Source organism: Asterias rubens, chromosome 9, assembly GCF_902459465.1.
Source record: "Asterias rubens chromosome 9, eAstRub1.3, whole genome shotgun sequence".
NCBI lineage: Eukaryota > Metazoa > Echinodermata > Asteroidea > Forcipulatida > Asteriidae > Asterias > Asterias rubens.
In genome coordinates, this window is record NC_047070.1 from 17911014 (window position 1) to 17924691 (window position 13678).

Genomic DNA, 13678 nt, shown 5'->3' on the forward strand with positions numbered 1-13678 from the left:
TTTATGTTTTTTCTGCACAAATCAATAAAGACGCTGATCATGTACCTATATTTTAGTTTTTAATTAATTGTTTGTTTGGTTTACCCCCTCGATAGTCGAATCCACCACCTGTTTCCAGAAAGAAGACGAGGTCAATCGCTGACATTCTAGACCACCAAGCTAAAATGCAGGCCAAACAGCAATCCAACCATCCCATCACAACGGCTGCTGAACAGACTGTACCAACTACGAGTAGCAGCACTCACGGAAACCTGGCTCCGTCATCCTCTGCAATGTCTGTACCCTACACTGGACAGTCCATTTATGTCAATACAGATTCTGGTATGCCTCTGTTCCTGACGTTACCCCAGATGCTGCCAGGAAACAACCAAGTCGTCACCACGATGCCTAACCCAGTGAAGACCGAGGCAGAGGTTGCAAAGGGGGCTCAGTCCACAGGCCCGTATCCCCTGAACTCTAACATGGCGACGGTGGTCCATGTCGGCCAGCCTTTACAAGTCATGCAGATGCCCACAATGTCATCATCATCATCCCAAGTGAAATGCCCCACTATTTCAACCTCGATACAGTGTCTACCGAGGATGGAGTCGCTGGCTTCAACAGCCAGCATGGCAAACACTAGCGCAGCATATTCCTATGCATACAACATGGACATTCCACAGAGTATACCTACCTCCATGACTGCAGGTATGCAGCCTGTCATGACGACGGCGCCTCAGTCACCTTGTAGCTCAGTGACTGGTATGGATTCTTCATCCGGGAGGCCATCAGTAATCCAACACACTCAGCAAGTTCAGCCACAGACATCAAGTCAAGCCTCGCCACCCTTTAGAAACGCTATCCAGCCAAGTGACTTAATCCTCAGAAACCTTTCCCATGAGAAGGGAACGTCTGTCGCAACCTCCTCCTCGGCCCATTCCACCGTTGTCGGTCAAAAACTCTCAGATCTACCCAAAGATGCAGTGGTGGTCACACCACGAATGGTCAGCCCGTACATGGCCTACATTCCAATGCCGTCATCAATGTCGTGCGGGGAAGGGTCAAAAACAGATGCCAGCAAGGATCAGTTAAATAAGAGAAAACGAACAGAATCAGGCAAGGAGAACTTGAGCAGACCGCTCAGCCCACACGGATTCAGTGTGGATAGAACTGGGAAGGTGACATCCCTTCCCTTTGCACATCCTGTCTTCCCTCCCCCAGTACCTGTGCAAGAAGAACCCTGTGATCTCAGTATGCCTAAGAGGAGACGCAGCCCGGATGATCCCATTGGGTTTAGAATTGAGGCTGGTCCTCACGTTAAGCACCGATCCTCCTCGAAGAGACACGGTGAATCAAGCAAAGAAAGAACTCGAAAGCACGAGGAGCCAGGCTCCAAGTACCACTTGTTAAATCACATGGAGGAAGCCTTCCCCTCATTGGCTTCATTACCAAAAGTGAAGATGACTCCCAACCCACGAGGTTCCATAATGCAAGGAGTGATCAATCCAAGTACACTCAGCCCTTCTTCTAAACCCTCAGACCACAGGGACTCACCCTCAAGACAAAGTACAAGCTCTAACGAGACGGCCCCTTCGCCGCATCCACCACCCTTCCCGTACTTCCCTCATCCCGGTATGCAAGGCATGCCCTCTGACAAACAGCCAAAGAATCATTTTGTCTTTCCAGAGTTCAACCCCCACCACCTCTCCCAAATGATGGGGTACCCACCAAGACTCTTTCACCCTTCGTTCATGCAAGGGCCGCTGCTAACCCGCCCTGAACTCCTCCCTACAAGCCTACCTCCAAGTATGCAGCTGACCCCAGAGCAGATGATGAGGCGAGAGATGTTCTTCCCTCCGCATCTTCCATTCCCAATGAGACCATCTTTTCTCAGCTCCCAACCTCTTAATATGAGAGATGGCCAGCAGCCTTACATGCATCAAAGTTGAGACCTTCACGACAGAAATGCCTCAAAGCTTTGTGAATGTAACCGATTGCAACAGCAGTTTTTATCTGTTTCAGATTTGCCTGAAACACCCTGTGCAAGTACTGTGTTTAAAGTTAAAGAAGGGATGTACATGTAGTGTGTACATCTGGTCAAGAATGTGTAAAACTAGTTTGAGAAAGTTTTTTTTCCAAACAGCAGATAGTCCAGGCCGATCTCAAGAACTTATATTCTAGAGTCTATGGGTTGGCGCAGATTTGTGCTTCACTGCGGCAGTGGCTAGTTGGCTTAAACAGCAAAGACTGATGAATAGACATCTAGTCATAGGCTCATTCCTAAAAGTGTCATCGTTGGGAGGGCAAGGCCTTTTTATTTAGCCAAGGGCAGTTCCAATGGAGAACATTTTGAAGGAGCACCAAGGCCAAGACTCAGGGCAGTAGAGGCTGTGTAATTCCAAGCCTGTAGTCTCAGTGAAAACTGTTCATTTTCAAACAAGACTACATTATCAAGGTAATTTTAAATGCATCTGGTGCTTATATTATAGGATGGCTTAAATCATTAATATGTCAAGTATACAATCAGCGAGCAATGGTGTTAGCCGAGTTTGTCCATGATGTAAAAGAAATGTCCCAAAACTACCATCAGAAACAGAGATTGTTGATTTGACCATAGAAAAAATCAGTGTAGCGCCCCAGAGGTAAATCAGAATTATTTATAAGCCCTGAACATTCCGTAGAGCAGGCCTCAAAGTAATTTTAGGACAACTTTTTAAAAGATTTTAAAAAAAAGTCGAGTATATAAACAAATGCATATCATATCATAGCTTGTATTGAAAAGGGTAGAGCCAGATGCTCCTGTTAACAACTAGTCTTGATTGGGAATGCTGTTTTTGTATTAGTCAGTTGAGGGCACCACATTGACTGCCTAGGATATGTGCGCATTACAAGTCTTATTATTATTATTATTATAGGAGGCTGACTCAGAGAGACTTGTCAAGTCTATGAATCTGGATCGAAATTTGTGTGATACAGATATCTCGATACAGATATCAGATCTCTTCTCCGGTATAAGCACCCTGCACTAATGACATCACTTTTGTTAAAATAGCCGGCTGTCAGACAAACATGGCAAGCCACCTACGTGATCACTGCGTCATTGATGCGCCAAACTGCACTAGTATTGTAGTAAGTCGTGAGTAAACATACAATTTGAACGTACACGCATTATATAGTTAAATTGACACTTTTGTCTGAGAGTCGGGTAATGAGCTTCTATTTTTAGAATTGGTGCGGATTGCTATAGGTTTGTCTTGCGATATCGGCAATTACATTAACAAATTGATCGTCACCAATCAAGACTATGTATTTTAATAGCAACAGTCCCCATTTCCAGTTGCAAAATTGTTTATATCTTCTTGTTACAGAGTGGTACACCGTTTCACAATTACAAAGTCAGTATTATCAAATGTGACCTGGGCCCAATTTCATAGCTCTGAATTCTGCATAAATCAAGAGTTATCGGACAAATTTTATACAACAGTGTGTGAGATTCTTAAAAGCTTAATCTGCGATCAATGGTTGCTAAGTTACATCAAAATGGAACTTTGGTTTCCACATGGTGTCTTCATTTTAAATACTTCCAAACTAAATCGCACTTTTCATTTTGTATGTTACAAATTTTCAGACAAGATATTTTGAGAGGAATGGTAATTTTAACCAGAGAGATCATAAACAATTTTTGTGAGATTCCAATATTTTTTTTTACAATGTTGATCTCTTTCAAAACCTTCAATATTATTTTTGTATTTTGTTGGAAATGTCAAATTATTATTATTTTGTTAGTCACAGAGTCGGTTAGGTCAGTTTAGTAGTGTAGAAAGTAAAATGTTTGATAATATAAATATATAAATGTGTTTGTAGAGTTTATTATTGGTTATAATCTTGGCCAGGTGCTTAGTGGTTGTGTAATATATATTTGTACAGGATATAAACTAAATCTCAATATCTATGCAAACAAAAAATAGTTCTAGCTTTATTTTGGTTTATAACTTTGATTAAATGACCGTTGTTAATATCTATAGTGTACAAGAAAAGATGGTTTATAATGTTGATCTACTGTTTAATTTGTTGTGAAGTGTACAGGAAAGCAGTCCGAAATGCACACTGTGAAGATAACATTTTGTCAAACCACATGATTTCACAATCATATTTCTATTTGAAGTCTCTCCTGCTGTTCAGTGGAAGTTGGAAAAGATAGCACCTTTAACTTGTCCAGATTTTTTTATAAATAAAGTGCACTTATTCAATTCCAGGTATATATAAACTGTAACAATGCATTGGTTTTGTGTCCTTAAAGGTACTTGCTGGTCATTTTTAAAATAATAGTTATTATTTGTAAGGCGCTTTACCATGTTACCAAACCATGTCTTCTTAGCCTTCGGCTCCAAGACACTATCCGAGTGTTCAAGGTCTGTACTGGTGCTGAAAGTTTCAAAATCATTGATGGGGCTTATATTCTGAAGCTTAAGCCAGAGCCATGACAAGCCATAGCATGTCAGGGCCAAGCGGTTTAGTGCATTGGAATCATGTTCTGGTTGCTGGGTCATCAGGTTCGGGTTCGAATCCCAGTCAAGACACTTGTGCCCTCGAGAGAGACACTTAACTCTATTCTTCTCATCACCTTGGAGTAAATGGGCACCTGTGAGGGATGAGATTGTTCTTGTGAATGATTTAGTTTGGTGCGTTACATATTTTTGAGCACAGGCTTTATACTCCCAAGGGAGTTGAGATGGTTCAAGGAATGATATGTATTGCCCAGTGAACAGGGGAAATAATATTCAAAGCCCACAGATCATTATTTACAATATCGTTATATAAGAGTCTGTATTATGGTTATAAAAAAGGGCCTAAGACTAATGATGATGTTTTCTCAGTACCGATACTATTTAATACTCTGAGTCATGCAGCGACCTCTTTAATTGACGTTGGTGACCTCTGTCAAACATTGCACGTGTTAATTTCCATTGACATATAAATTCAGTGTTCAAAAATTCCAATGGGTTGTAATCATGAGTTTGATAATTAGGTCGTTTCCTTTAGGTTTGAAAACGTCAGGCATGTTACAGTATGAGGTTTTGTTGCAGCTGTTGAATGGTGAGGTGTTGATATTATCTGCCTCATCCAGAGCCAATCATTTTATTTAAATGAAACGAAAAGCATTAAGTTAGCATCATTAGATTGTCATTTCCTTTTTAAAACTCCAATTATATATTTTGATAAGTGAACCTAAAATTATGGATATTTTTCAAATTGAATTATTCATTCGTTTAGGTTTTCTACCAAATATCAAACTCTTTATAGGAACAATTTGTATGAATAATATCAATAGATTTTGATTTTCTTTCAAGCTTCAACTATATTCCTTGGTAAATGAACCTGACATTTGGGATGACCCTGGAAGTGATTTTCAGACAGAAATAATTGTTTATTAAAGTTTTTATTCTGTGTTGTATATTGTATTGTACTCTATTTTATTCCGAAACTTGAACAAACCCCATAACCTTGGGGAGGGTAAAATCTGTATAATAATAAATAAGATATGGTCGTAACAAACATTTTAAATATGAAACTACCTTTAAATTTATGTGAACAAGTTCGTTTGGTGCTGGTTTAAAATGTTGAATTGCAGTTATTTCATACAAATAATGGGTTGCAAAGATTGTCTGAGACTCTTGTGGCATTTTTTTCCCAAAGAAATTATGCCGGAGATTGTTTGTTTTAAAGAAACACATCATGAAACTGATTTGTACATTTCCTCTCTCTCAAGTTACTCTCTGACCAAACATTTCAGTTATCCTTTGACCAGAAGGTGGTTCTTTTTGTTAAATTCCAACTCTTGTTGGTCTTTTGTTTGTTAAATCATCACTCGCACCTTCAAAATCGGTAACAATTCTGTTAAATAAAATATATTGTGGCAGTTTATTTTTGAAAACGTAAGTTACACAAAACTTGTGTCATGATGAATCAAAGGGTAGAAATTTATTCCTTAATGTATATACACCTGTCCGTTAGATACCACCAACTGGAACAAAAGACATTCCATACACTTTAATTGTTTATGTTATTTTTTTGTTAGTGGAGACCTACTTGTTATCAAATTCAAAGCTTTACAAAACTTTCATCTTCAAGTTTCCAAAGGACCAGGATTGTACAATACAATGGTGAACACCTCTTAACTTGTGCAAATAGTTCAATCTGAATCTCTGCGCTGCCATCTCGATTCACTACACTTACGTTGAAAATGAAAAATGTATGCTAAACTGTACACAGAGCTAACCTAGTTTTATCCGGTGCTTTTTTTTCTATGCAAAACAGTAAGCAATTAAATGTATATTGTCCTATAATTATTTGTATCTGTCTTTGTTATTGTCAATTCACCGTATGCTTTGCTGTCTAGCAAACATTTACAAGGGTTACTGTCAACAAGCAATGCACACATTACACGGTTGGTGGTCTGGTTCTCTGCTTAGCACTGAGACTCATTTTGTTGGGTTCTGGTAAGCAAGGACTTGTATCACCAGGGGCCAATTTCATAGAGCTGCTTAGCAAAAAATTTGCTTAAGCACGAAAATAGCTTGCTTATTTTACACAAGTTACTGGCCGAAATTTCATTCCATGTACATTGCTTTTGACTGGTATTTAGCTGTTGTTTACTTAGCATAACAATTGAGTGGAGTCTTGGCCTGTAATCTGATTTTACTAAGCAAGGATTTTTTTGCTTAAGCAAATATTTTTGCTTAAGCAGCTCTATGAAATTGGGCCCAGGGGGCACTGTTTTAGGTAAAGGGGGAACTTTTAGGAATGAGAACTTTTTTACTGCAGTTCGTTTTGGAATTGATGATGTAAAGCCAAATTGTTTTCCACTGAGAGATGTAACACATTCCATGCTAAACCCAGGCCCTTCTCGCCAAAAGATTTAACTGGCTTTTATTTGCTCACCAAAAAGATCAGAATATGAGCTTTCAAAACGTAAATAGGACTTTCGATGTAAGCGTATCTTAATATTGAAATGTTTAAAACATCACATCAAATATCACATACAATTAATAGCATTTAACTCCATAAAAACATACTTGGAAGAAGCAATATCCTTGAAAGGAATGTGGTTTAAGAGAGGGGGATTCAAAACCATTTCAGTCTGAGAAACATTTCTGCATGAAACATTCTCAGAGTGTGCGTTCCAATTACTTATTATTATTCCTGCGTGGTCATAAACAATCCACAGAGTTTTGGGTGACATCTCAAAAACACTACAAACTTTGGACTAAAATTCTTACATGTGAGTTTTATTGTATATCTACATTTATATAGTATAAAATAATTAACTGGCAAGTATACTTTGCCTTCAAATACCATGTCACTTATTTGAGAACCGCCCGATTTGGTGTTTGATTGAGCGTACATTTGTTGTTTATCATTCAAGTGTGATAATTATTTTATTTCTCTCTTATGCTGTCTAGTTTGAGGTTTTTTGATTTATAACATTTAAGTCTGTGTTTAATTTAAAATATCCTCCCCCTGGAATTCAAAAGGCTCATCAGACAATGTATTTCATTGTTATTACTCTTACTAAATAAAGAACTTGTACACATATATATTACAATTTATTATTTTACAGATTTGTAAGGAACTGTAATACGACTCCAATATCTATGATTATTAAACTATTTCAACTGTTTATGAAATCAGGGTTGTGACTGCTGAGTTTCTTTTTTATTCTATTCTGACAAAGGAAGTCTTCAGAAACTAAGTTGGATATTTCGGATTTTTGAAAGACAACATTTTGAAAGTAGAGAAATACATAAAAACAGATTGGCGCTCATGTCAAAAAAAGTCTGGTTCTGTTGTGTATCATAAGTTGCCCTTGCATTGCAGATTGCTTAGAGAGGGAACCAGACTAAGATGGTCACACTGTGATGGCGCTGATTGCGTTTCATAAACTGCTTTTGAAGTTTGACTCTTCCTCTTGGCTACTACTTGAAACGAACTTTCTTTGCATTTTCTGGTACCCTACAAAAAAAAAAAAAAAACATGAACAACTTAGAATATTTTGAGAAAAGAAAATTGTTAAAGAAATAAAAATAATAGTAATAATAATGAGGACATTTATAAAACAGATGCAAATCGCTTGAAAAGGAAGGTAGATAATGCCAGAGAGACGAATGGAGGGGGACATTAGAAACCCAGATTACATGTGAGTTGAGGGGAAAATGGAAAAAGTTAGATAGTAATTGGTAATTACTCAAAATAAATGTTACCTTAAAAACTGACTTGGTAATGAGCATTGGAGAGCTGTTGGTAGTATAAAACATTGTGGGAAACGACTCCCTCAGAAGTAGTGCAGTTTTTTGAGAAAGAGGTAATTTCTCTCTAAAATATTAAAAGACTTCTAGCTTGAAGTCTTTTTATTTCTATCTGAAAGCACACAAATTTGCCAACAAGAGTGTTTTTTCTCTTCATCATTTTCTCCCAACTTCGATGACCAATTGAGCCAAAATTTTCACAGGCTTGTTATTTTATGGTTATGATGGAATACGCCAAGTGAGAACACTGGTCTTTAACAATTACCAAACGTGTACAGTGCCTTTAATTAGCTTTTTGAATTTGGGCCCTTGTTTGAATGTTAACATACCACAAAGACCCAAAGGATGAAGCATTGATGCCATCTTGAGGTTTATCATGCAGAGGTATCTCTTCTGATTGTCTTGAACCTGAGGCAGATGACTGGAGTGGTCGTCCCCTGACTGAAGGCTCCTTGGTCCATGGATGGGACGCTTGGCGGAAGTTGAACTGCTTGTTGGTGCTGCTGTTGGAACTTACTGCCTGGATGAATACAAGAGTTTACACTGTATAAGATTTATTTATAATTTACAATTCTTTTAACTGACTATCTGGGCTCAATTCCAAAAAGCTGTTAAGCAGAAAATACTGCTCATCAAATTGATTTGCTGTTAAGCAAAGTATGAGCGGGGATTATTGGCAGGTGCCTTATTCTCTGCTTTTGGAAGAAATGAAACTGTGCCCTACTCTTTAAGGCCTGGTGTAGATTTCTCTCTCAGACGCTAAGTATTTATTAATTTACCTTGATCTTTGATTCATCTTTTTTGTTGATCTCGATCTCTCTCCTGAGCTTGGCTAAATTTGGCCGCTCGATTCCTCCCATTTGTAAAGGTTCCTTTTTCACAACCACAGCTGGGATGGCATGGTGGGGATTCAAACTATCCCTCGCAAGAGGGGTGTGTGAATCAGGGCTCTGACTGCTGGAAGCTTGGTCAACTCCAGCAGTGAATGGTGTTGGTTGCGCCGAGTGTGTAATGCGGAAACTACTCCATGAGTTACTTGTCTCTGATGTGGAGTTTGTGGTTGTTTTGAGCTACAGGGTTATAAAATAGCTAAGTTTAATCATTATTAATCAACACTAGAATGGATGTTCGAAACTTTGTTTGGCCATGTCTGTTTTAATTTGAAGATGTCAAATTTGAACCAGGGTTCAAGTCCCATCCAAGTAGTATGGGTATGTCTTACCTGTTTTTTTCTTGGGAAGTTTTTTTTACTCTGTGGTTGGGCAGCACAACTGGAAGAGCTAGCCTGGTTTGTTTGAATGGATGAAGAGTTAGCCTGGTTTGTTTGGATGAAGGAAGCGTGAGCCTGGTTTGTTTGTCTCTGCAGTTGTCGCTGCCAGTGTTCTCTCTGGAGTCGGTCAACCTCCTGTTGTAGGGCGTGGCACATTCCTTCCAGCCCCTCGTCATGACACGCCTCCAATTCTTTCCGCATTCTGATTATAATTTTGAAAACAAATATGGGGGAAAAGGTTTTGATGCAATGGTTAGACTCTGGATTAGGATAAATAGACTGTAAAAAAATCGTTCCTATATAACACCCGAGCTAGTCTGGTTTGGTTTACATACAGTCAAAACTGTACCAAAGTAATATTACAAATCTTGTATTGAGTCAACCCTTTTTGCTCACCTCAAGTACTCCGGATCAACCTGAGGCTGAGCTGCCACTTTACTCTTGACCTCAATTAGCTTCTTGGTAACGACACTTTGTTCTTCAAGATCCATGTGCAATTCTGATCAAAAGGAATTGAATAATCATCAGTTTGAGACTTTGCATAGTCACGAACGAATAATATTGTAATTTGTTTTGAGGTAAGCTATGTTGCTGTCTTGAGTAGTTTGGTTCTTATACACAACCCAAATTAATATTCTCACCATGTCAGCTGACCTACTTCAGTGTTTGTCAGAGACATACAATATGTGATTTGCTTCTTTATAAAACTCAAAACAGAATTTTGTCTCCCAAGATTCAATTGTCAGTTGACATCCCCTAATTCCAAAATAGGTAAGCAGTTCAACAACAATTGGTTTTAGGGATACTGTTTGGTATTTGAACCAATTTCAGATGCTACAGTCCTGGAGAGGAGAGGGCTTGCAAAGAGTGCCTTTTCATTGAAAACTCAAATTCCGTGGGAAACATTTGAAGGGGCGCAAAGGCCTAGACCATGGAAACTAAGGCCTCCATGTCATTCCAGGCCTGATACTAAATTAATGCTATTTTTACTCTCCAGTCATTGACCAACCTTCTGATGTGTTTTGTAGTTTTTTCCTCAAAGCCAAGAGCTTCATTTTCTGAGACGTTTGCAAATTCCTCCTGATTTCTGCGTCTCGATGGTCAGATAGTTCTAAAAGAAAACACCAAAAGCGTCAAAAAACAAACAAAACGTAAACATAACTGTTACAAACAATCGACCTATCCATCATGCCCCGACAACTCAAAGCAAGGACCAGTGGTGGATTTCACAAAGAGTTAGGACTAGTCTTATCTTGAGTTAGGACCAGTTACTCGTCCTAACTTAGGACTATCCATGCAATTTGTATATCTCCTAGGACTAGTCCTAACTCTTTGTGAAATCGACCCCAGGACAACAAAGTCCCAAAACCACGGCAACACAGTCCCAAAACCAGGGCAACAGAGTCCAAAGACCAGACCAACAGCAGCCCTTAATTCCTGGTGTGTTACATTTTGTAATACCTGCAAGCAGACAGCTCTCCTGCTGTTTTAATTCACAGAGTCTTTGTCTGGCTTTGGTCTCCCTGTGTTCTGTACCCTGTCCACACAGATCATGAGTCTGGTTGAAGTCTGATATCTCTTGGATGAAATTCTCATACTTCTTGGTCTGAACTGCTTCCAGAGATTCCTACAAAAAGAAAGCAACAAAATAATATTATACAGTAACTGTTTAGGAAAACTATGAGGCATTCTTCCAGGTTTAAAACTGTTAGGTAGAGAAAAAAAAATAATAAATTCAAACTAAAGCCTGAGCCAATTTAGGGAAGCCACACAACCTCAAGTTTGTGCCAGATCAATGGAGAAATCGAAACGATTTTTTTGAAAAGCTGGTCATACACAATCTGTTCCACTTTCTGTGTGATTTTGTTCAGCTTTCTCTCCAGCATGTGTTAGGATCTTTGTCTCAATTTATCAAATCAATAAACACTTTTACGATCATTTGAGTGAACAGGCTAGGGGTCTATTACACAAAAATATTCCTAATTTAGAACTAGACTGTAGCACTCTGTAATTATTAAAAACTTAACGCTAGTCCTAAGTTAGGATGAGTAACTCTGTATAACTCCTCCTAGCTCCAGATGAGACTAGATGTAAATCTTTATGAAATAAAATAATTTGCCCTTACCAGTTTGACAGCAGAAGCATCCCTATTCTCCATGACCTGTGTCAACTGATCTTTAAGGATGTTCTCTCTGTGTTGTAACCATGACAACGATAGCTCTGCTTCTGTCTGATGATGGATCTTTAGAAATCAAAGAATGAGGGGAAACTATGAAGTGCACTATTGTGATATAAAGTGCCTTGCTCAATGATGACACTGACACAAGTGACGTGACTAGGCCTTGATTTGAACCCACATTCGGGGATTGAGGAAGCAAGCTGACTGACTACAACAGTAAATGATTACCTTCACAACCAGTTGACCCTGTGATGTGGTACATTCTTCCTGTAGTTCTTTTATCCGCTCATGAAATTCATTTATTTCATTTTTAACTGGGAAGAAAAAAGCAACAATTTCTTATTCTTAGTTCCTAGACTTAGAAAAAAAAGAGTTACTTCTCACCTCATCATCAACAATTGGCATTTTCTGATAAGAAAATACAAAAGTCAAAATTAAAAAATAATACAGACAGAGGCAGATACAACTATGGAGTATGACTCTAGTCTAGAGTGTGAATGTGTGTGTCCTTTGGGGAGAGAGCCCCACCACCAATCGCCATACAATGATACATAATGCCAGTTACTGCATGGTAGGTAGGGTATACTCCTAGAACTACTTCGGTTTCGTTCCGCTATCATCTCCCATTACGGGAGACGATACGGGAGCAATAGTGGAATAAAACCGAAATTGTTCTAAATACAGCAGGAGTAGAGCTAGACTCCTAAAGTCCTAGGCTAGAGGTACAACTACAATACAATATCACAAGCAAAACGAGATTGAACTTTGATTTGAAGAACTTCCTAATGGAGTTGATTACTAATACTATTCCTTCCTCTAGCCTATCTTGTTGTGCTGTTATATGGCTCTCTCAACCTTCGTTTTTTTCAAGCCATTGTTATGTTTCACTTTAAGGCAAAGAAAAAGCTAAATTATTTTAAAATTAATGAATGGAATGCCGTTAGCATTGCAATATATTATTAACTAGTCCTAAAAAAATAGGCCCTATCTATACTTAGCCGCATAAATAAATAAGAATTTAAAAAAATCACACACACAAACCTTCGTTTAGGAGTGTTTTCCTTTCCTTCGCTTTCTGCTCCGAATGTAAAATTTGAACAAAGAGATCATTTAAGCTCATCCTAATTTTATTTCTACAACCAATACGTGATAAATAGCTTTATAAATCGTAAAAGTAGATCACTTCAGCAATCGATTCTCGATCTGTCAATGTCCTTGGTGGAAACTTTCTTTCAAGAAACACTTGAGGGCGCCTACCCAGTGTGGGGGTGGGAGGGGCCACTGTACTGGTAAGGGGTTCAAAACATTCTACTCTATCGGTGCGCAAATTTGTTTGCACATAAGAATTGCCATTCTACAAAAAAGTGCCTGTCGGGTTTTTTTTATGGACTCTCATTTTTTGAATCGATTTGGAAGAAATAAACATTCTAAATTGAAAAGCAAAATAAAACTTGTCCCACCACGTACGCGTTATGAGACTTGCGCACGCGCACACTACTGGATTTCCAACGAGGCGGCAAGCATGGGATGAAAAGTGAAAAGCTGAGGCCGAGGTAAATGTCAATTTTTTTTACATTTACCACAATTTTTTCTTCATTTAAAAGAACACAGTATATCTTCAGGTAATTTTGTTTGAAAATTTAAAACTGATAATGTTGTATAGCGTCTCAGAGTTCCAACAATTTTTAGTTTACTGTTTGGCTCATAAGCGGAATTGTATTTCAAAATGGCGATTTTACCCGCCGTATATATCGTACAGTGATGTTACAATACGTAGACAATTTTGTATCCGACCCATCCCACACTTTCAAAGCGTTTTTTTCTTTCTATAAATCCATTCCGATCAGAACAAACACCTAAGTATTCAACATCAAACAAAAATCATGAAAAATCATTGTTAGGCATTTCTGCATGGGTCTGAAAACATTTGTTAATTTAATAAAA

General features: G+C 38.4%; 2 protein-coding genes across 2 annotated transcripts in view; one reads left to right on the forward strand and one right to left on the reverse strand.

Moving 5' to 3' along the window:
• LOC117294473 overlaps positions 1-7671 on the forward strand; it is a 31530-nt gene extending 23859 nt beyond the window's left edge. Inside the window, exon 9 of the mRNA XM_033776895.1 lies at positions 96-7671. Within this exon, the coding sequence (XP_033632786.1) occupies positions 96-1928 (1833 nt within the window). The 3' untranslated portion in view covers positions 1929-7671. The remainder of the gene's footprint in view (positions 1-95) is intronic.
• A 1384-nt stretch (positions 7672-9055) lies between these two features.
• On the reverse strand, positions 9056-12937 carry LOC117294309 (coiled-coil domain-containing protein 172-like). Its single transcript, XM_033776669.1, has 8 exons — positions 12776-12937; positions 11963-12048; positions 11681-11797; positions 11017-11182; positions 10565-10666; positions 9952-10054; positions 9508-9757; positions 9056-9355 (listed from the first exon to the last, which is right to left on the reverse strand). The coding sequence occupies exons 1-8, from the start codon at positions 12852-12854 to the stop codon at positions 9056-9058; spliced, it is 1203 nt and encodes a 400-aa protein (XP_033632560.1). The 5' UTR covers positions 12855-12937.
• Positions 12938-13678: the final 741 nt, after the last annotated feature.

Coding starts and splice junctions, on each gene's coding strand:
- LOC117294309 (XM_033776669.1), bottom strand. CDS start 12,854: ATGAGCTTAAATGATCTCTTTGTTCAAATTTTACATTCGGAGCAGAAA. Junction 9,758..9,951: donor GTTGATCCGGAGTACTTGAG/GTGAGCAAAAAG, acceptor AATTATAATCAG/AATGCGGAAAGAATTGGAGG. Junction 9,356..9,507: donor ACTTCCCAAGAAAAAAACAG/GTAAGACATACC, acceptor ATAACCCTGTAG/CTCAAAACAACCACAAACTC.